The sequence below is a fragment of the Neofelis nebulosa genome, chromosome 1 (assembly GCF_028018385.1).
Source record: "Neofelis nebulosa isolate mNeoNeb1 chromosome 1, mNeoNeb1.pri, whole genome shotgun sequence".
NCBI classification, from domain to species: Eukaryota; Metazoa; Chordata; class Mammalia; order Carnivora; family Felidae; genus Neofelis; species Neofelis nebulosa.
The window spans coordinates 59,132,716-59,155,983 of NC_080782.1; the positions used below are offsets into that span (position 1 = coordinate 59,132,716).

The 23,268-nt window shown below is 42.4% G+C and overlaps 1 protein-coding gene and 1 long non-coding RNA gene across 25 annotated transcripts in view; one reads left to right on the forward strand and one right to left on the reverse strand.

The window, feature by feature from the left end:
- Positions 1-23,268, forward strand: part of TENM2 (teneurin transmembrane protein 2) — a 1,977,383-nt gene that overhangs the window by 1,916,727 nt on the left and 37,388 nt on the right. For all 24 annotated transcript variants that reach the window (XM_058722697.1, XM_058722719.1, XM_058722713.1 and 21 more), the window contains 5 exons: positions 399-631; positions 1,866-2,020; positions 3,227-4,101; positions 10,512-10,687; positions 12,177-12,412. In XM_058722697.1, coding sequence (XP_058578680.1) covers positions 399-631; positions 1,866-2,020; positions 3,227-4,101; positions 10,512-10,687; positions 12,177-12,412 — 1,675 coding nt within the window. The remainder of the gene's footprint in view (positions 1-398; positions 632-1,865; positions 2,021-3,226; positions 4,102-10,511; positions 10,688-12,176; positions 12,413-23,268) is intronic.
- The window catches only part of LOC131507727 (uncharacterized), a 54,292-nt gene continuing 47,089 nt past the window's right edge, over positions 16,066-23,268 (reverse strand). The window contains exon 3 of the long non-coding RNA XR_009259662.1: positions 16,066-16,138. This is a non-coding gene — a long non-coding RNA (uncharacterized LOC131507727). The remainder of the gene's footprint in view (positions 16,139-23,268) is intronic.

Here is a 23,268-nt window from a genome sequence, read left to right on the forward strand (position 1 = left end):
TAAAAGAAAACCTTGTCTCATGGAAGTGTTCCTCAATCCCACTTGAGAAATATATCAAACCCATGGGGGAAAATAAAGAAGGCTGATACACACAAAACACTGACACAAAAGCAGGACCAGACTGGAATCTTTTGTACCAGCTAAATGAAGCAATGGTATTTTAGTATGATGGGAAAGGATGAACTCTCTGAATAGCATGAAGAGCTTAGGTCCAATTAAAAGAAATAGCTAAGAGCCATGATATGTTAGAACACTAAGTTGTTATGCTAGATTCTTTCCAGTTCAATAAAGTGGAAAGACACTAGAAACAGAGTCTTACCAGGATTTTTGTCATCTCTTTGATCCAGTAGACCAGCTGCATAGCCCCCTTCTCATTTCTCTTTCTGCTTCTTCTAAAGCAACAACCCAGCACACAAGTACTATTTGGCAGTAGACCCTGTGTCCGGCTCTCTCTACGTGTCTGACACCAACAGTCGGCGAATCTACCGAGTCAAGTCTCTGAGTGGAGCTAAAGACCTGGCTGGGAATTCAGAAGTGGTGGCAGGGACTGGAGAGCAGTGCTTGCCCTTTGATGAAGCCCGCTGTGGAGATGGGGGGAAGGCTGTGGATGCAACCCTGATGAGCCCTCGAGGTAAAGGTTACAAAAGAAGAAAACCCCTCCTCCAGAATGACCTTGCCACAAGGTTGTCTTTCTTCTTAACTGGAACTGAACTAAGTCCAGGCAGTCACAAATACAGCTTTCTCTACAATAATTTAACTCTGATAGATTGCTTTGGTGTGTGGGTGAGTATTTAAAAAAAATTGTTTATTTGAAGTAAACTTCATCACCCACATATGCTACAAACGGAAAGTGGGTTGGATTGCTCCTGGAGACTTCTGAATGCTGCCAGTCACAGAGTCAGAGGGAAATATTAGCTCCATGAGCCAGAGTGACAGCTGTGTGGGCTGGAGACGGAACAGAGCCCAGTAGGGGGGGGGGCCTCCAACCACTCCCAGATGTTTATGTTAGACAATAGTGTACATAGTCATAAGCACAGAGCCTGACATTTTGTAAATGCCCAATAAATGGTAGCAATTAAGAATGGGTATAATTTCCAAGAGTCTGGGATTAGGGGGGAGGTGTTCTTAGAACCAATGGATCTCTGTTGGAAAAGGACCAAAGATACTTAGGGATAAAGACCTATTGATCCTTTGAAGCCCCAATACTTATTAATATTTTTAGCTATCACTAAAGCATCTAGCAATATGGATTAAGGATGAATGGCCTTGGGCATGGGCACTAGGGTGAAGGTGCCAAAGAAATAGAAGCCACTGTCTGCATCTTACCAGGAGAGTGCTAGAACAGGTGTTCCCCCAGGGCGTACCGAGTAGAGTCAAGGCTTAATTGAGAATGTTTCCTGGAGGATATATTTTGAATTGGAAGTTTGTGACTACAGGAATCATTGTTTCTGAACCTCATTGTTGTAATTAGTTGTGAAGGTTATTCAAGTAATTTACTACCAATAATTTTTCAAGCAATGAACTTGGGAAATAACTTCTTTTCTAAAGAGAGCAGATGCCAAGTTATTTCCCCATTCATTCATTTACAGTCTTGGTTCATTTGCAGCCCAAAGTTCATTCTTCAATTGGGTGGTAATGTAGCTAGCTAGCACCCTAGTAATTATGCAGATCTCAACAGAGTGCCTATGAGAAAGGGTTTTACCTTAAAAAGCTGAAAACCACTGCTCTGGGTCTGCTAATCCATCCAGTATGTTCCCGAGTTCAAGAAGATCAAGAAGCTAATGCCCAATAGGGCATCCCCACCTCCACCCCCACAAGCCCTACTCCTTGTCAAGAGACATACGTTCGCTGTTTGTCTTGATCAGGTATTGCAGTGGACAAGAACGGACTCATGTACTTTGTTGATGCCACCATGATCCGGAAGGTTGACCAGAATGGAATCATCTCCACTTTGCTGGGTTCCAATGACCTCACTGCTGTCCGGCCACTGAGCTGTGACTCCAGCATGGATGTGGCCCAGGTGGGATTTACTGCTCATCACTGTGCCACACCTGGTTCTTGGCCTGAAGTTCTCACCTGCAGCCTGTTTAGGTTGAAAGTGGAATGGGAGGAAGAGATATAGATACAGATTACAGGGTGGTTTGTAGAAGGCTTGAGATGAACTAGGCAGCAAAATGGAATGAGAAATGTTAGACAAGAATGAGAGAGAGAGCGAGAGAGAAAGGAAAGGGGGAGGGTGGGATTCAGCTCAAAAAGTGGAGCTAGTGACACACTCCAGCCGTGGCAGATTACAGGGTAGGAGTTACTGTGTAATTACCTCTCTTCTCCATCATTATTGCAGGTTTGAGAATGTACTATACAGTATTATATGTCAATCAGAACTTCACTGTTAATCTAAAATGATTGCATCCTCACTATATAAACCTTTACTTTGTGAAGTAGTAACTAGAGCAGAGCCCTCTACAATATTCTTCCAAGTGATATTCCTTTAGTATGAGTTCTTATGGGGGCAGAGAACAGCGGCTCACTTAAATGGACAGCAGGAGAAAATGATGTTTATTACATGGATCCTCAAACAACCTGGAATATATGCTTGCCCTTCCTATGAGGGCCTTTTCAACCTTCAATCAACCTCATTAATTTCAGCTCAAATTCCACAACAAACTGAAAACTTGCCACAGAGATTTTCATTTCAGTTTTGCAGAGAAGGTCCAGTTCATTTCTTCAAGTGAATGCCCAAGTTGTCGTTCACTAGCCAGCCTGTGCATTGGCTGCCCTTGGGTCAGGGCCATCTTCCAAACAGCATGGCTTCTTTTGTGTATGAGATAAAAGTTCCACCTCTATATGAACATAGCCTCCTTAAGCCTATGGCTGGATGAGCAGAGGATAGAAGGAATTACTTTAGCCCCTTGGGCAGTGAATTATTTGTCCAACTATATATGACTCTGACCCTGGTCCAATCATCTGGGGCTGAGAAGAACATCAAGAGTAGAGCTGGTGACCTCCTCTAGCTATAGCAGATGATATAATAGATGTTTGTTACTTGGCCTCTTTTTCATTGTGTACACTCGACATGGGCAATGGGCAAGTGGTTTGATGATGGGTACTTCTTATACAGTGTGGTTAAAAAAGTTTTTTTCACCAGTTGCATAAAACCAGTATAAGTGCCCTACAGTTCAATGTTGGGCATGTTAGAGGCTGCTCTTTAATGCCGTGTCATCCACAGGTTCGCCTGGAGTGGCCAACAGACCTTGCTGTCAACCCCATGGACAACTCCTTGTATGTTCTTGAGAACAACGTCATCCTTCGAATCACTGAGAATCACCAAGTCAGCATCATTGCAGGACGCCCCATGCATTGCCAGGTTCCTGGAATTGACTACTCACTCAGCAAACTAGCCATTCACTCCGCTCTGGAATCAGCCAGTGCCATTGCTATTTCTCACACTGGGGTCCTCTATATTACTGAGACAGATGAGAAGAAGATTAATCGTCTACGCCAGGTAACAACAAATGGGGAGATCTGCCTCTTAGCTGGGGCAGCCTCAGACTGTGACTGCAAAAATGATGTCAATTGCAACTGCTACTCAGGAGACGATGCCTATGCGACTGATGCCATCTTGAATTCCCCATCATCCTTAGCTGTAGCTCCAGATGGTACCATCTACATCGCAGATCTTGGAAATATTCGGATTAGGGCGGTCAGCAAAAACAAGCCTGTTCTTAATGCTTTCAACCAGTATGAGGCTGCATCCCCCGGAGAACAGGAGTTGTATGTTTTCAACGCTGATGGCATCCACCAGTACACCGTGAGCCTGGTGACAGGGGAGTACTTGTACAATTTCACATATAGTGCTGACAATGATGTCACCGAATTGATTGACAATAATGGGAATTCCCTAAAGATCCGTCGGGACAGTAGTGGCATGCCCCGCCACCTGCTCATGCCTGACAACCAGATCATCACCCTCACCGTGGGCACCAATGGAGGTCTCAAAGTCGTGTCCACACAGAATCTGGAGCTTGGCCTCATGACCTACGATGGGAACACTGGCCTCCTAGCCACCAAGAGTGATGAAACAGGATGGACAACTTTCTATGAGTAAGTACATTCGTAAAGCATTTCTTAAAATTACCCTACCCTAGCTTGCAGCAGGATTGATTGTCCATGTAGATTTTAGAATTGTTTAGTCACATTGTCTCCCTAACTTTAATGTCAACTTGTCTCCTCAAGATATTCATGTCCCCTCTCCCTGACTTCTAAGTGATTTGCACTGTTCGGTCTCTGATATTGAACATCAGAGAACATCCTAACAAGAGCTCCAATTCCTATTGCCTGCTTGCCCCTCCAATTTCAGGATATTGGACATGCACAGCACCTGGGAGAGCAAGTGTTCATTAACTTTGCTGATTATTCATGTTTGCCATGGGTGCGGAAATTAGAATCAAAAGGCAAGATCCTGGTGGGACTCCTGTAATTTGCCAGTAGGTCCAGCAACACACTTGATTGCACAGACAGGTAGATAAACTCTGAATTTCCTCTTTAGCAGAAGCAGATCAATACAGATAAAGTGCTAGGTATATTAAAAGTTGTGAGAGCTGGTCATATTTCCCCTAACAATTATCTCATACTTAATAGTCGCACTGTTTGTTTTGCCAAAAAGCTGTTTTCCATCACTCCTGCAGGCAGCGCTTAGTCATACTGCCTGCTGCTGCAGGTATTAACCAGTGGGATGCTGGTTGGGGAAAATTTCTAAGGCGTGATTCCCCCAGTCACCACTAAGACTGGTATGGAATTTATAAGTATCTGGCTCTCCTTGATAGTGAAGCTTACTTGTATTTGGAGTCCTTGTTTGCTTTCTGTCTAGGTGTTGCTGCTGGCCGAGAACTTAGTAAGTTGGGTAGGGGTTGTCGGCAGAGGGAATGGGGTACAAGAGAGAGAACAGAAGACCCTATTTTGATCCACTTCTAGATTCAGGAATGTTCACTTCCAGTTGGTACTCAAATGGGTTTGGGAGCATGCAAAGGAAGCTGTTGCCACCTGCTGGAAATTTACTGCGTTGTAGAATTGCTTTTCCTTGCTCTCTTTTTTTCTTTGGGCAAAGCTGTCTTTCTCAGATTTCTGAAGCATCCTAGCATCCTCCAGGGCACTGGGACTTGATCAAACTTTACCAGCCAGTGGCACTGTCCCTAAGGCACCATCTTAGTGCCATCTGTTACTCTCACACCAAGTTAGGTTAAAGCTATACTGTAACCCAAACACCTCATAGATTTTCACCTTCCTTTCTAGCAGTTCTACCTAAAGACCAATGCTTTTCAGAGACAATATGTTGTCTGACCTGATTGAGGACAAACCAATGTCACGCTCAGAAGGCCAGTCTGAATTAGGCCTGACTTAGAGACTATAATAAAGAAGTTCAGCCTCAGGTACATCTTTAGACGTTAGCTCTAACTGGGACAGTATTTTCCAGGAAGGGTCCCTAGTTTAATAAAAATATGGGCAGTACGCTTTTTAAAAGTGTTCACAAGTTACATGGAAACTGCATGATTTTTTCTCTTTTGGAGAGCTGCTTTTTCGTAGTGTAGGTAAATCCTATAATCAAATTGTCCATTATAGGGGTTCAAATGCATGAGGTTTTCCTGTTCCTCCTAAAATGATGGTGAACTTTTTTTGTTTCATGGTACTTTTACATATGGTCATCTGGAGAAGAGTAGCCTGTATCCCTGAAAGGCACAGGACCATACTTACCATACTTAAAATTATAACCACTCTTACACACATACACACGCTCTCTCTCCCTTATTTTAATCCTTACCACTTGTTACCATCTGACATACTCTGTCCATCATGTACACATCATGGAGACAGGGATTCTCATCTATTTTGTTTCTAGTCATGCCCCCAGTGCCATGTATAATGCCTGGCATATAGTAGGCACTCAGTAAATGCTTGAATAAATGAGTCAAAAGCAACCTTCAGCCCCACACAGGCCAAGGCTGTAGTAGTTCCCTTGAATGGCCTTGAGATCCCATTACAGGAATTCATATAGCACCTTGAAACTATGTGTAGACTTATTTGCAAAAAGACCTGAATCTGAAGATACTCCCTGGGCAAGTAAGCATGGTTGTAGGAAACTTACTCTTCTTTGAAAATTAGAACATGTTTTTCTTCCTGCGACCCCTGAGATCCTGGCCTCAGCCCCAAACCTCTGTTCCTCTGTGTAGAATCTCCAGTTTCTACCACTTCTCTCATAAACACCATTGTATGTGTCCAGGTACATTGGAATTCAATCTTTGCCTGGATCCCAGACCACGAACTCCTCATACAGTCCCTGCTTGACTGTGGGACTTGAAGATATTGTCTGTTGTTGAGTACTCCATTAGGCACCCCATATGCAAACCCTTAGAAGTGTTTAATTTTCTTATTGAGGTAAAATTGATATATATTAGTTCCAAGTGTACAACATGATTTGATGTTTGTATATATTATGAAATAATCACCACAGTAAGTCTAATTAACATCTATCACTATAGAGTTATGAAAATTTTTCTTGTGATGAGAACTTCTAAGATTTATTCTCTTAGCAATTTTCAAATATGCAGTACAGTGCTATTACCTATCACCATGCCATACATTATATCCTCATATTTTTTTTAATGTTTGTTTATTTTTGAGAAAGAGCATGAGCAGGGGAAAGGGAGAGAGAGAGGATCCAAAGCAGGCTCTGTGCTGACAGCAGAGAGCCCAATGCAGGGGTCGAACTCATGAACCGTGAGATCATGACCTGAGCTGAAGTCAGACGCTTCACTGAGTCACCCAAGTGCCCCTACATCCTCATATTTATTTTATATCTAGAAATTTATACCTTTTGACCCCTTTCACTCATCCCCCATTTCTGGTAACCACCACCATGTTCTCTGTGTCTGTGAGTTCAGGGTTTTTTAAAGATTCCACATATAAGATCATGTGGTATTTGTCTCTTAGTTCACTTAGCATAATGCCCTCAAGGTCCATCCATGTTGTCATAAATTGCAAGATTTCATTCTTTTTATGGCTGAGTGTATATATATACCACATCTTCTTTATCCATTCATCCACGGATGAACACTTAGGTTGTTTCCATATCTAGACTATTGTAAATAATGCTGCAATGAACATGGGCTGCATATATCTTTTTGAGTTTGGATAGATACCTAAAGTGGAATTGCTGGATTATAGGTAGTTTGTTTTTTTTTTTTTTTTTTTGAGGAACCACCATATTGTTTTCTATACTGGCTGCACCAATTTACATTCCTACCACCAAGGCACAAGGGTTCCCTTTTCTCCATATCCTCACCAACACTTACTTCTTTTTGATAAAAGACATTCTAATAGGTGTGAGGTAATATCTTATTATGGTTTTGATTTGCATTTCCCATTGCTTAGTGGTGTTGAGCACCTTTTCATATACCTGTTGGCCATCCATGTGTCGTCTTTGGGAAAATGTCCATTCAGATCCTCTGTATATTTTTTAATCAGGTTGTTTGCTCTTGAATTGTATGAGTTTTTTATATTTTTTGGATATTAAAACTTTACCAGATATATGATCTGCAAATATTTTCTCCTATTCTGTAGGTTGCCTTTTCATTTTGTTGGTTTCCTTTACTATGCAGCTTTTTAATTTGATGCAGTCCCATATCTTTTTCGCTTTTGTTTCCTTTGCTTTGGGTGTCAAATCAAAAAATTGCCAAGACTGATATCAAGGAGCTTACCACCTGTTTTCTTCTAGTTTAATGGTTTTTATCCTTTTGAGTTAATTTCTGTGTATGGAGTAAGATAATGGCCCATTTTCATTATTTTGCATGTGGCTGTCCAGTTTTCCCAACACCATTTATTAAAGAAACGGTCCTTTCCCCATTGTATATTCTTAGCTCCTTTATGGTAAACTAATTGACCATATATGTGTGTGTTTATTTCTGGACTCTCTATTTTGCTCTATTGATCTGTGTATCTGTTTTTATGCTCATAAAAACTGTTTGATTACTGTTTTGATTACGATAGCTCTGTAATTTAGTTTGAAATCAGGGAGCATGATGCTTCCAGCTTTGTTTCTTTCTCTCAACATTGCTTTTGTGGTTCCATACAAACTTTAGGACTATTTGTTCTATTTCTCTGAATAATTCCATTGGAATTTTGTTAGGGATTGCATTGATTATTCCAGTCCATGAACAATGGACTATCTTTCATCAATGTCTTATAGCTTTTAGTATAAGAGGTCTTTTATGCCCTTTGTTAATTTTTTTCCTAGCTTTTTTATTCTTTTTGATCCAATTGTAAATGGGATTGACTTTCTGCTAGTTTGTTCTTAGTGTATAGAAACACAATGGTATTCTTCAACTTTACTGAATTTATTGGTTCTAAGTTTTTAGGTTAAGTCATCATCTGCAAATAATGACAGTTTTACTTCTCTCTTATTTGGATGCATTTCATTTTCTTAGTTGTCCTGTCATGTTCCTGATCTTAGAGGAAAAGATTTCAGTTTCCCACCAGTGGGTATGATGTTGTATGTGGATCTGTCATATATGACCTTTGAGGTACATTCCCTCTATACCCACTTTGTTGAGAGTTTTTGTCATTAATGGGTGTTGGATTTTGTCAGATGCTTTTTATGCATCTGTTGAGCCATCCTTGCATCCCTGGAATACATCTATCAATGTACTATTGAATATGATTTTTTGTATTTGATTTAAATATGAATATGTTGGAGTATCTATATTCATCTGAGATATTCATTTTCTTTTTGTGTGGTGCCCCTATCTTGGTAGCAGGGTAATGCTGGCCTCATAAAATGAGTTTGGAATAGTTCCTTCAAGAGTTTGAGAAGGATTTCTATCAATAAGTTTTTCAATGTTTGGTAGCATTCACCAGTGAAGCCATCTGGCCCTGTAGTTTTGTTTGTTGGAACGCTTTTGATTACTGTTTGAAACTCCTTGGTAGTAATCTGTTATGATCTTTTGTATTTCTGTCATATCAGTTGTAACATCTCTGATTTTTGAGAACTCTTGTCTTTTAAGGTTGGTCAATTTTATCTTTTAAAAAAACCAACTCTTAGGCATTTACTATTTCATTTAAATACCTTTTGTTTTTAATCAGAAAACCTAACAGTCAGGCATATTGGTTAGAAATAATTCCTAAAATAGAGGAACATACAAACACAGGTAGAAAAACCACCCTTAATGTTGTGATGTCTATATTTTAAGACAATTTCTTCTATATATACTCATTATACTATCAGTGGAATATATTTTTATACTCCACTCAATAATATACATTTTTTCATTCCAATAGATAGAAATCACTGTCATCAATTTTTGTGGCTTTATAGGTAGCTATCTACCTAATCATTTAATAGATAAGAAGACAAAAGGGAGTCCCTTTGACCTGGAGGGCCTGACTCCCATCTGTGTCTATAGTGGTCCAGTTAGTTTAATATCTGTACCACCTATTGCCTACTGCCCTGGGCAAGTGATGAGGGTAGAGCCAAACGCTGGGCCCTTCATTCAACTTTGTCCAACTGGCCACCCAGCTTAATGTGGTTCTGTTCTCTGCCTTCAAACATCCCGGGAAGCAAAAATTTCTTATCATGTTTTCTCAAATCACTTACTGTCTTTCTGAAGCCATTTTCCATCCATATTTGCTTCCGTAGTTCTAAGCAACAAAGCCAGATAGGCCATAATGGTTCTGTTCATATGCTGTACAAGCTTCAGTCTCCATCACTGAGAACTTACCACCTTTGTCCCCAGTCCAGAGGGAGTCACACCTAAAGGTTAAGCAAACTACCTTCTTTCCTCTACCTTCCTCCCCTCTCTGGTAACAGATATCTCTAGTAACAGATATCATCTGGGAAAGCTCAAAGGCCTCTATGCTCAGACCTTAAAAAGAGTCTCTTACTTGGGCATATGGAAGGTCCAGCTTTCTGATTAAAATGTTCCACCAAGTGGAATAGCAAGGCTTTTTGCTAAAGGAGGCAGAAAAAACAATTCCACAGTTCAAGAAAAAAGTAAAGATGACATACAGATAAAGGAGAAGGGCCCAATTTCAGGCAACTTTCTAGCGGCAGAACTTGATCACTGGTATACGTAGACTTGGGTGAAGTCAAGTAACTCATTGGGAAAACTGTCTAAGAAGGCTGCTTGGGGAGCTGTGGTTAGTTTGGGACTATAAAACCAGAGAAAGGGTTATAGGCAGCCAGACCTGCTGTGCTTGAGCCAAGTCCTGGAGGTGATATTTGGCCTAGGTTGACTGTCCAGAGGACTTTGAGGTGGCAAGTGAGATGAAATTGTATGAGCATAGATGGTCTCCAATGCCAGGTCTTGCTGCTTGTGACAAGGAGCCTATGTGTGATACACTACCCAGCCATTCTACCTTCCAACCTCTCTCTCTGGCCTTGTGAGGTTCTGAGTAGTGGGAAAGCCTTCAGCTCGAGTAACTGTGCTTCCAACCAGTGTGTCTGTGCACTGTGTCCATTCCAGCTATGACCACGAGGGCCGCCTGACCAATGTGACACGCCCCACGGGGGTGGTGACCAGTCTGCACCGGGAAATGGAGAAATCCATCACCATTGACATTGAGAACTCCAACCGTGATGATGATGTCACTGTCATTACCAATCTGTCTTCAGTGGAGGCCTCCTACACGGTGGTACAAGGTAAGCCCCTGCCCACTAAACTCACCCACAGACCCCAGGCAAGCCTGGGAGGACCTCCAGAACCGTGGAACACCTATTACCTTGCTATTTTACTCAAGTGTCCACAGAAAACAAATTCTACAAGAGGTCAGTCTTGTAGAAAATGACTTAATCAGATTCAGAAGAATGTCATCTATACTAAACGAAATGTCCAGGAATTTAGGAATGTCTACATACTTATCTGAAAATGTCAGTTGTCATACCCACTTGCTCTTACCTCTCCATCATCCACAGAGTTAGCTTCTCAAAGGCTATTTATCCTCTTGGGTTCACCTCTTCCTTTTTTGGCTCCATTCTGGTACCACTTGTTTGTTGAGTTGATTGTCCTGGTTTGTTGAGTTGATTGTCCTGGAATCAAAGCCTTTAGCAATCTCTTGCCAAGACTGGGATCACAAAGGTTTCTGACCACCCCATAGTTACTATTGCTGTTTGACATGACACAAATTCCAGGACAAGCACAAGAGCTGGCAAGAAAAGGAATTGTGCAGATTAATTTTTCTTTTAATTAAGATATAATGTCAGTGGGCTAGCCCGTTGTCAGAGGATAAAAGTGTCCTCTCAGTAGATAAATGGTGACATTTCTGCACTATTATCCCACGACAGAGCCTGTTTCAATGACTCTATTTCTGCTCTGCCAAATGATTAATGATGTAGATTCTGTCTTTCTGCATGATGGCTGCAGTTGCAGGAGTGACAGATACACATTTGCTCACAATCCCAAAAGTCAGCTTCTCAGAGGCCAGCCCAGCTGGACTCCTTTGCCCAAATAATCAGGAAGAAACGTATCTGTAAAAGGACTTTTGGACTCACATTTCCTTCCTGGAACTTTTTGATAAGGAAAAGGTCAGAAGTCTGATTGACTAGTGTAGATTCTCTTTGGGGAGATAAACACGTGTTATCAGCACCCCCTAGCTCAGTCTACCTTAAGCTGTTTGAATGTCTTCAGAGTTCTCTTAAGTAAAGGTGGCATCATAGTGGAGTCAGCAGCAGAAGCATGAGGGGCAAGAAGGTTGCTTTTTCCCTCCTGATCTGATCTGTAGCTAGACCATCAACTTCAGGGTAGATGGTAGGCAAAAGGGGGGAAAAATTAAGTCATTTTTTTTTTTACCATTTAAAACATATATGTTAAAGATTAGGGATTTGATTGACACAAATTGTGTAGGCAATAGACATCTTTAAAGGTACTATTAATAGTATTCAGTGAGTAAAAGAAAAATATCACAGCATAATTATTTCTGGAGTGCCACATATTAATAATGTTTTTCTTTCCATGGATCAGTAGCATCTCTGCTACTCACCTTAACATTGTATGGGCGCTAATTGAAGGCAGCCTTAGACTGACAGCTGCAAAGTACCATGGAAACCTATAAAAATAGGGGTTCTGTTCTCTTATGACTAACAGAGTGGATAATTTCTTTCCATATCCCCACCCCCACTTACATTTCTCCAGATCAAGTGCGGAACAGCTACCAGCTCTGTAATAACGGTACCCTGAGGGTGATGTATGCCAATGGAATGGGTGTCAGCTTCCACAGTGAGCCCCATGTCCTAGCAGGTACCATCACCCCCACCATTGGGCGCTGCAACATCTCCCTGCCCATGGAGAATGGCCTAAATTCCATTGAGTGGCGCCTAAGAAAGGAACAGATTAAAGGCAAAGTCACCATCTTTGGCAGGAAGCTCCGGGTAAGTGATTCCACCCTATCTGTCACCACAAAGTGGTAGGGGATACACACCCTTTGCTCAGGAGCTGAGCAAATTTCCTAGGTCCCAAGCCTCCATTACTCCTTTCTTCCCTGGAAAAGACAAAGTCTTTCCCTCAGAAGATAGAAGCCCAGTCCCTTTGGGAAAACCTCTCCATTGCCTAGGAGAAAACAAGGTGGGGATTTACCTTATGCTCTAGCTAGAGATAACTTCAGTCTTCTTGTCACACTTGCCATCTTCTTCCTCAACTTTCACTCTTTGGCCAATTTGACAAACAACTTAGCACCGAGTGCCAGTGCCTACTGTGTGCTGAGGAGTTTGATGAATACTGAAAGAACACAAATTTTATAATGTACTCTTTACACTCAAGGAGTTAACAGTCCAGTAGAATATATAGATGCAGGATAATCCAATGGGATAAGTGAGAGGAACATCCAGGGCCTGATGGAATCGCAGAGCAGGAGAGATTGCCCAGCCTAAGGTGATAAGGGGAGGCTTCCCAAGAGGAAATAACAAGCTAACCAAGCAGAAAGTTTTAACAAACCATAGCTTCCCCAGACTAGGCAACTGACCCCAAAGTTACTTCTTTTAAAAACAAAGACACAATACTCATTGAGGATTCCGTGAGGCAAGCAGTATGTTAAGTGCTTTACTTATTTTCAACAACCGCATGGGGATAGTTATCCCTGTTTTTCAGATAAAGAAACACAGGCTCTGGGAGCTACATAACCCGTCCAAAGGCACCATGGCTAGAAAATGGCAAAGCCAGGACTCAGTCCCAGTTCCATATTTGTGTCTGGCTCACTAGCCAGTATTCTTAACCACCAAGCCCCATAGCTTCCTGTTTAAATTCATAGTCATCCAGATAATCGGGGTCCTGCCCTACTCACTCATCTGACTGATTTTTAACATCATGCTAACCTCTTTCCCCATGGTGGGGTGGGGTGGGGGGCCAGGGATCCCAGTCTTCACCAAATTCACATATTCACTAAACACCTACCACTTGTCAGGCACTGGAGATCTATATGACACACCAAGCCTACCCTCCTGCAGCTTACAGTCAGGGATGGGGGAAAGGGACAAGAAGGGCAGATAGTGAATACAGTGATAAATAACTAAAATAATTAAGATAAGCACTAGGAAGACAGTAAACAATGGAAAAGAGTAGAAGTGTCACCATCAGCGTAACTTTTGCCTGTTATTGGATTGAAATCCACCGGCCCAGGTTACCTCCCTGCAGAGCCAGGCCACTGCATATTAAGATTCTGCTTTCATCTGGCTGGAGTTTCATTGTTCACATTAGGTTATCAGCAGTCTCCCATGTTTTCCTTCCAATGCTGGTATCTGCAAAGTTGCAAACGGCACTATCTTCCCAAAGACAAAAAATGAAATGAGATTAGTAGCTAAATCCTTAATGACTGGATTTCAGGCCTGTGTAATTGATTTTTGATATGCTGTACTGTAGAAGTTGATTATAAGTAGTAATCGTGCCCTTTCTCTGATAAATCAGTTATGCTTTTTGACTAAGTTTTCCAAATAAAGATAAATGTGGCCCTAAAATAAAATGGCTATAATCCCAACACTGAATATTAAAAATCTTAATAATGGTACTTGTGGTAATTAGCAGAAGTTAGGCACGCAAGTCTTATAACTGAATTTCTGCCAGGTTTAGATTTGCTGGCATCATGTTTATGCAAATCAAAACACAGCTTTATCTATCAACACCTCAACATTTAATTGTCTGGTGTTAGTTCCTGTAACAATAATCACATATCCATTTAGCTCTCTTAAATGAAAATCACTATGAGATTATAACAGGTTGAGTGGACTGAAAATGTAATTTGAAAATGAGGGAGAAAGCCTGGAATTTATTTGCATCTCATTTATTTTAATTCAATTCATAAATTGTTTAGTGAATGAAATAAAAGCAACTCCTAGAAATTGCAGGAGAGCAAAGCAATTGCAAGAAGGTGTAAAGGAAAGGTGAGGCAGGATGTGGATCAAGAGAACTGGGGAGTGTCCTTTTTGTCAGATTCTTTATGAGCCCAGGGCAGGGAAGTTTGCAGCCCCTGAACCACAGGTACCTGTTGGCCCCCACAAGGCAAGCAGTTTCTTCTCTCCTTACCTCCAGGCCTGACATTTCTTTTCACTCTGTCTTGACTTCCATCGTCAAATGGACTCTTAGAGGAGAACATTACATTTTATAGCTGTAATTGTTTTCCTGTGTATAACTAACACATTTTTTTTTTAATTTTCTCCTTAAGTCTCCTCTGCATTTGGGCTGCAAATTAAACCAATATTATAAATTCTTTTAAAAAGATGTGGGCTAAGTGCCAACTATATGCCAAGCACTATGGAGGTGAGAGAGAGAAAACTAAATCCTCACCAGTAAAGAGCTTGCAATCTAGTAGAGAGGCCAATGTAAACAGTGTGGTGTAAGCTGTAACAGAGGCAGTGTCACAAGGAACACTGGATAGTTCGTTGTGTCAGGAGGGGATGAGATGAGGCCAGATAATAAATAAGCCCTGAAATCTCAAGAGCTTACCACATCACCTTCCACATAAGGCAGGCAGCTTGACCTAGTGATGATTCATGGCATTTGCTGTCTTGTGACCCCGCCACAGTAAGCAAATGACCTCTCAGGTTGCTCTGGAAGGAACGAGGGGCTGAATGAGCAGAGATGGGCATGGTGTACATCACTTCCACCCACCCTAGTGAGAACGTTTCCACTGAACTGCACAGAAGCCTAGGAAATGTTGTCTTTCTGGGTGCCTAAGAAGAAAAAAACCAAAAGAGTTGAACACATAGTAGGTTCTCTGCCACCTCCTATAGAAAGGTTGGAATCAGTTCTGCAGAGCAGTGGGAATTAGCCTGGCAAAGATACAGGGAAGGAGTGATGAGACCAACAGTGTTGCCTGTGAGACAACAAAGAGGTCCAAAAAGGGAAGAGCATTTCAGGAAACCTTAACTCAGTTTGGCCATGGGGAAGGGGAATGTGTTACATTGTGGTGCAGGAAAAAAAAAATGAGTTGGCCAGAGGCAGCACATGGAAAAGCATATTTTGCTAGGCTGACATTTATCAAGAGGACTATGGGGAGCTGTTCCAGGGTTTGATTAGCAGAGTGATGTGTTGGGATGTGTAGTCTTAGAAAGACCTCTCAGGCTTCCTTAGAAGTGGAGGATGATCAGAAGGGGACAAGATAGGAAGACAGGGACAGCACAGAAGCAATTGCAGTAATCCAAACAAAGAACTAAATCACTAACACTAAAGAGAGAAAGAAGAGGGAAGGAAAGATCTGAGAGCAATTTAATACACATAATTAACAGGATTTGACAAGTAGCAGGGTTGCTGTATCATGCTCTCCTTTTGAGGGTTCCTCTCCCTAGTCATATGGACTGGGAAACTGAGTGGCTGTCTAGACTTTGTGAGGTGGCCTACCAGGCTTTGTGAAGGAGAAAAGCTAGGAACTGAAACCCATGACAGACATGTGGCATTCTGGCAGCCTCAGCCCTGACTCTTGGAATAGGGAAGAAAGTGTTGCTCCTTCATGGAAAGTTCATGGAAAGCAGGGAATTTGCAGAGAACCTATGGTGCAGCAACTGAGGGTATCAAGCATTGAAGACAACAGACTTACCTTTCCAGGGACTACCAAGCTCCTGGAAGTCTGGCCAGTTGAATTATGCAAGGCCCCAAGGCTCTGAGCTTCCCTAGGATTCAGAAGAAACCAAAATTTCCAGTGAAGCTACCATGATAGACCAGTGCCCAGTGAAATTCTAAGCCACCTAGGTAGCCCTCCTCCAAGCAATCCAGTCAGGAACATCTCTTAGGTGAGTAATGTGTCAATAGCATTTCCATATAGGCTGGTCTAATGTAAGATGGTAAATATAGACCATCAAAGAACCACATCCTTCCACCAAAAACTTTATGATGCTTCAACAAAATTTAGAGTGCTAGTCCCTTCTTCCTGGCCCAAACTCAATGTGAGAATAATTTTCATTACGTCTCCTAAGGATGTCTCAAGTAATCTCATTTGAAAGAGTCTTTTCCACTACACTCCTTTCTCTGTTCTCCCCAGCCTTGCAAAAGCACATGAAACTATTTTATCAGGGCATCTATAAGCTCCATGAGCACAGGAACCATCTCACCACTGTATCCCTGGTGACAAGTGCCATGTGGTAGGCACTCAGACAATAGATGAAGAAGAGGTGAGGACATGCCTCCTTAAGGCTCCTCCTTAGAAGAAGTGTGTGAATTCCCTCCCCCCACCTTTCACCCAAAGCAGGCATGAGTTCACCAACACATTTGCCCTATATCTGTCAGGAATCTTTCCACTGCAAAAGACAGGAAGTACACTCAAATTAGCATAATAAAAAAGGGGCATTCATTGTCTTGCGTAATGGGTCCCCAAAGGCCCAAATGATGTCATCAGGCTGATATCTCTTTTTCTCTCTTTCTCATGGTCCCCTTTCATCCAGCATTATTTCTCTTGGCAGTTGGCCTCATTTTCTCCCGTGGTAGACCAATGACCTTTCCACACTGAGGGTTCAGGCAGAGTTGGCCAAAATTGACTTCAGGCTGACATCAACTTAGCTTACTGAACCCAGAGGAAAGGATCTCCCACAGCACTTATATTTAAAAAATGGTAATAATCCCAGGTGTCTAAGTTGGTACAGATGCAGATCTATGATTGGCCAGGATTGGGTCACACATGGACACATGTATCTTGTGATGGACATCTCAGTAAAACCATCTAAACACAGGAAACCTTACAGAAATGGGGTGCTACACCCAAATAAGGAAGATAGCAGGTTAAATATCTCTCTCTCACACACATACACACACACACACACACCAAATATATTCTACATCCCTCCAGAGCCTAATCCGTAAGGTAAACTCCTGGCCCTGAGGGTTTATTAATGCATCTCCACCAGAAAGTCTTTTTCTAGATTTTTTGGAAGAACAGAAACCAACCTCCTCTTCTACTGAGAATTAAAACTTCAGCTTTTTCCTGAAATGGATTTAGTGCATGATTCTCTCTGAAAAGGAAGCATACAACCACCCTCTAGGATATTTCCTCCTGATTACAATTTGCTGGGAGACTGTAGAAGCAAGAAACAACTACATGAGTAGGTAGCAGAACAAAAGAAAAATCACTTCTAAGATCAACTTCCATCATGATAGTGGTATTAGTGTTCTTCCCAAGAAGAGGTGGGAGTTAGTAATTTTGTTTTTGGTTTTCATGTGATTAATATGACATTGTAATTACACATTGGCTTGTGTTAGTTTTGCCTTTGTGCCAAATGACAGTGACATAGGACTGAGATGGGAGGCAACTGTGCATGCACACACATGCTTGTGAACTCAATTCTGCATGGAGCCCACTCAAGCAGCTCTGTTAACACTCACAGTTATCCTGAAAGCCTGAATTTTATCAGCCCCTTCCTGCCACAATGCTTTCATCCTGCACCAATATTTTATATTCCAAACATCTGAGTTTTGGCACTGTACTAGGCACTCAGGGTATATCGGTGAACTGAAGAGACAAGACTCAATGTGAGTATGCCTGTGCAGACAGGACTTTGTGATAAATTTAATACCAACTTAATATATACTTAGAAGGGCAAGCCTCTGCAAACACGTTAAACAACGTATTCCCCAACCAAGTATTACTTTTGGGTGACTTCCTATTTTTGGATGGAGTGCTGGAAGAGTGAAAAGACCCTCATGCCCTAGCAAAGGGAAACATTTAATAATCGAATAAATGAACAAATAATATAAAGACACTGTGATGGGTGCCATAAAGAAAAATACAGGGTGCAGATAAGAGGGAATATCTGATTTAGGTTAGGCCACACTAAGAAAATTACATTTGAGAGGCACCTGGGTGGCTCAGTCGGTTAAGTGTCCAATTCTCAATTTTCACTCAGGTTATGATCTTGTGGTTCATGGAATAGAGCCCCACGTCAGGCTCTGTGCTGACAGTGTGGGGCCTGGTTAGGAGTCTCTCTCTTCCTATCTCCCCACTCATGCTCTCTTTCAAAATAAATAAATATATTTTTCAAAAGAAAGAAAATGACACTTGAGCTGAGAACTGAAGAATAAGGATTTTCCAGGCATGGGATGGGAGGCAAACCTATGCCAGTGCATCAGCATGTTCAAATGCCTTGAAGCAGAAGAAACTGTTGCTTATATCCTGAGCAAGAGAGCTAGCGTGACTGGAGCAAACTAGGTAGGGGCAAGGTCACAGGGACAGGCCCTTAGTGACCGTGGTAAGGATCTTAGAAATACACAAGTCCTCCCCAGATTGACACATTGGTGAGTGCAAAGGAGCATTCATCTGCAGACTGGACTACCTACTGTCCTCCTTAGAGGCTAGGAGGAAAAAACATACTTGCATTCTGGAAAGTTCAGGTTGAAAGGTGACAGGTACAAGTCTGTTCAGGCTGCCTGGGCTGAGTCTACATACAGATGCCTCTCTTTTCTGCCACATCTATGCCAACAGACCGCCCACCTCTACTAGAATATTCCCACAGCACCTGAAACTAAGTTGTCTACCAGTGTGGGACCTTCACTTCTTACTCAGGCTTTCACTTGCTGACCTCCCCACCTGGACTATTCTCTTCAACTCTTTTCCTGCCCTCACCTGTAAAGTCTTACTCCTCCTTCAAGCCCCCACTGAGGCAGCACTTCCTGTAAGAAAAGGTCCTTGTGTGCCCAGTTCTAAGTATCCTTCCCTCCTTCCCAGTGTTTACTCTCCTTACAGCACTAATATTTTCATGGTTGGTTCATGTGTCTTTACCCTCCTCTGACCTGTAAGTTCCATGAGAGCAAGAGCCATAATTGTCTTGCTCTATCCTAAGTGCTGATCACAGTGACAAGCACATAGTAGGTGCTCAGTAAATATTTAGTGAATTGATAAATGTGATTTTAAGTTAACGTCATGAAAATCCACTCTCTGAAACCTCTATTAATTCCAGATTTGGGGACCTTCCCAGAATGACTTTAATTGCTCTTTGGAATGAAGCCCTTCAGTTATTTGGAGATCACATTTTCTCTTCCCAGTTTTCCATATTAGAACAGTACATCGTCAGAGTTGCCATGGTTCTTATGGTGGGTCTAATTCAACCCTCTTATTCACCAATGTTTGCCGAGTACCAAGCACTTTGAAAAATAACATGGACACTAAGAAAAAGGAAGTCCCTACCCACCAGCAGCTCACAGGCCATTACAGATAAGGAAACTGAGGCATTCAAGGTGAAAGACTGCTTTGCAATGACAAAGCCAATCAGTGTCAAAACTGCAGAGTTAAAACTGAAGCTCAAATTCAGGTCTACCCTTCCACCTCACCATCATCCAAAACAGCAAGCCATCCAAAAATAATGTTTGCTTAGGGAATACATTATTTAATGTGTTTGCAGAGGCTTACCCCTCTAATTATGCATTATTTAAGCTAATATTAAATTTATAGCAAGTTGTTTTGTCTGCACAAGCACTGATCCCAATGTAGCATTGAGTCTTGTATGGCAACTAGGGAGAGCTGCTTTATAAATCCCAGAGGACTGACCCAGATAGGAAATGAAGATGTCATCCTAGCCTCACTTTTCCTCTGGGTAGATGAATACCTAAACTCTCCAAGGCAGGAAATTGGCTTTTAAATGCCTCCAGGCATGGGAAAGCTCTCCCCCCACCTCACCTTTTTGGGGTTTCCCACACTCAAAACACGACAGGCAAGGTATTCCTCTGCAAGTCTATCTGAAACCTCTCCTGCCGTGCAACAGTGCCATTTCCTGGAGGGGATCCAGCCCAGTGTTAATTTCCTCCTTCATGTTTCTCAAATCACCAGCTCCTGTCATTGCCCCTCGAGCAAAGTTAGAGTCACTGGTTATAGGCCCAGCAGGGCCATTTTGACGACAGCGTTTCCTTTTCTCAGGGTTTTTTACAAGCCTCCTTGTGACAGGCGTATACTTGGTGAGATCAAAACATTCTGGGGGGAGATTCCACAGGGGAAACTACTTCCCAAAGTCCGCCCTCTGCAAAAATAAAAACCATGCTAAATAGCTGAGTTTTATTAACTGGGGAAGCCAGGCTGAGGAAAATGCCCGATAATTAAAAATAATGGCTTCCTTACAAACACAAAATTGTATTAATTTAAAAATTGGTTTCTCTGTCACTGAATACCTACCAAGCTGGCTGGGAAGGGAATTGTGCTGATCCTGGCAGTGAAAATAATTCAAAATAACTTTTATGTTCTCCAGGAAGCCTCAAGGTTAATTTAAATATTGTTAGATGGGTAATTTAATTCAGAATAAAAGAACAGTGTGGCTACATTAAAGTTCCTGCACACTCTAAACTGGAGGCAGATGCCCAGGAAGTACTGAGCATGCCTTTCCAGCCCTCCCGCATCCCACACCCCACAGCCGAGGCATCTCCTCTTCACAAATGGTACCCTAGTAATTAAAGATACTTGATTACTCAACAGGCCTAAACACCTTGGCTCAGCTTCCAGTAAACTTAATTATTAGAAGGATTGCACATTTTTATAGAAATTACACATTTCAAAAGCTAACTCAGAGTGACATGACCAAGATGATGACGTAAGTCGCTCTCCCCCTCTCAAGACTAAATAACAACTATTAATGGACAGGACACCACTGACACAATCCTAGAACATGGGGGTGAGGCTGAAGTACTCCCCTGAACCACAGAGACCAAGACGGATTGGATTAGAAGGCTAAGAGGAACAGCTACATATTGACCACATTGTCCCTCCCCAAGGCCAGTGCCGCACCATGTAGAGTGGTCTCCCTTGAGCCTTCAGGTCCTCCAGGGGTGAAAAGGAACCAGATGGGACATCTAGCCACACACACACACACACACACACACACAGCCTGTGGGTTACTTTGTGAAAGCTCCTACTCCAGTCTTGCCCCACAAGCACTACAGGAGAATCTGCAGGGCTTGACCCCTAGAAAACTGATTATGATAGAGACAAAAGGAGAACCTTGCCAACAGCCAGCACACCAATCTTGGCAGACCAAGTTCTTACCCACAGAGCCCAAGTAGTACTCCCAACCAGCAGCTCATCTGCAGAACCAAATTGTTGGTGCAACCTTAACATGGAACTCAGCAGGGTGCAAATCTGCCTGATGTAGGTCCTCAAATGAGGAGTTTCACTGGCCCTGGAGCCCCTCCCCAGGCAGGAGAGCTGAACCATAACCCCAGCCCCATCTGACTGGGAGGGCTGGTGAGACCACCTGGCAGCTGAATGGCCCAGTAATGAAAAGCTAAGAGGAAGGCAGACAGAGCTGATCACCCCCAAAGTACAACCAGTACCAGACAAGGAGGGTATGCCCTCACAGGAGGAGTTAGTTCACAGCCCCACCCACTGCTTAATATAGCTCCTGGCCACTAGAAACCAGAAACCAGAAGCCACTGAACCAGAAAGCCTATTCAGAAAATTTTGGAGGTTCTTGGAGTGGGCCCTTTCACTCTACCCAGGCAAGGGAGCTAAATCATAACCACACCCACTGCTGAATGTGATTTCCCATCCTGACTGGCCAGAGGGGCTGGTGGCAATGTCTGAAGTCTGGTTATATACCTCTCAGCAAGCTGAGAGGTAAGCACACAAGCTGATAGCCTACAGAGCAAAGCCAGTGGCCCTATTCAGCTAAGGAACTTGGAGCAAGGGTTGGCTTGAGTCAAGACCACAAAGAGTCTTACAAGCTTTGGAACTAGTTCTGCTGCTGCACCTGGACAAGGAAACTAATTCATAGCCCTGCTTATTGCTGAATACAGCCTTCAGCCTGCCCTACCACAGAACCTAACCATATCACATAGGAAGCTGCATTGCCCTTCTTACAGTGGTACTTGGAAAGAATGCAGAGCCCCTGGCTTTCCTCTTCTGCAGAACAAAAAGAGTGACTCTGTGTAGACAGGGAATTCAGTGCAAACTCTTCCCTGATTTGGATTCCTAAATAATAAGCTATGAAGGACCTAGATCCCATTCTGCTATCCTGCCAGGGCAGAGAAGCTAATTCACAGTCCCATTTTTTGATTAAATACAGTACCCAGGCCCAACAGTCTAATAAGCCTGTCCAGAGAACCAGGAAACCACAGAGCCCATCCTACAGCCTCAACTGGACAAGGAACCAAGCCAGAAGTCCACTGCAACTTGTTCTCACCCTTGGCTTCAAAGCTCAGGTAGTTGCCTTGCCCAGAAATTAACCCTGAAGCAAGGCCCACTTGCCCAAGGACATTACCATCAGACATATCCAGAAACCCAAACTGGGCTAACTAGTGAAGAACTGTCTTTACCAAAGTAAATCTATGAAGTCTTGAAGGCAAGACCACTTACTCAAATGTGCAGATACAAATGCAAGGAATCAAGTATCACAATAAATCAGGTAAATATAACACCACCAAAGGAAACTAATAAACTAATGAACAAGATAAGTTCAACAAAGAAACAGAAAACAACTAGGCACCTGGGTGACTCAGTCAGTTAAGCATCCGACTCTTGGTTTCAGCTCAGGTCATGATCCTGCAGTTTCGTGGGTTCAAGCTCCACATTGGGCTTTGTGCTGGCAGCACAAAGCTTGCTTGGGATTCTGTCTCCTCTCTCTCTCCATCTCTCTGCCCCTCCCCCACTTATGCTGTCTCTGTCTCTCTCAAAATACATAAACTTAAAAAAAAATAGAAAACATATAGTGACTGAAGAGTTCAGTATAGTGCTACAAAGGCAGACTTGATAATGCAGAAGAATCAATAACCTGGAATATAGGACATTTGAAATTACCCAGAGTAGTAAAAAGAAAAAAGGATAAAAATGAGTAGG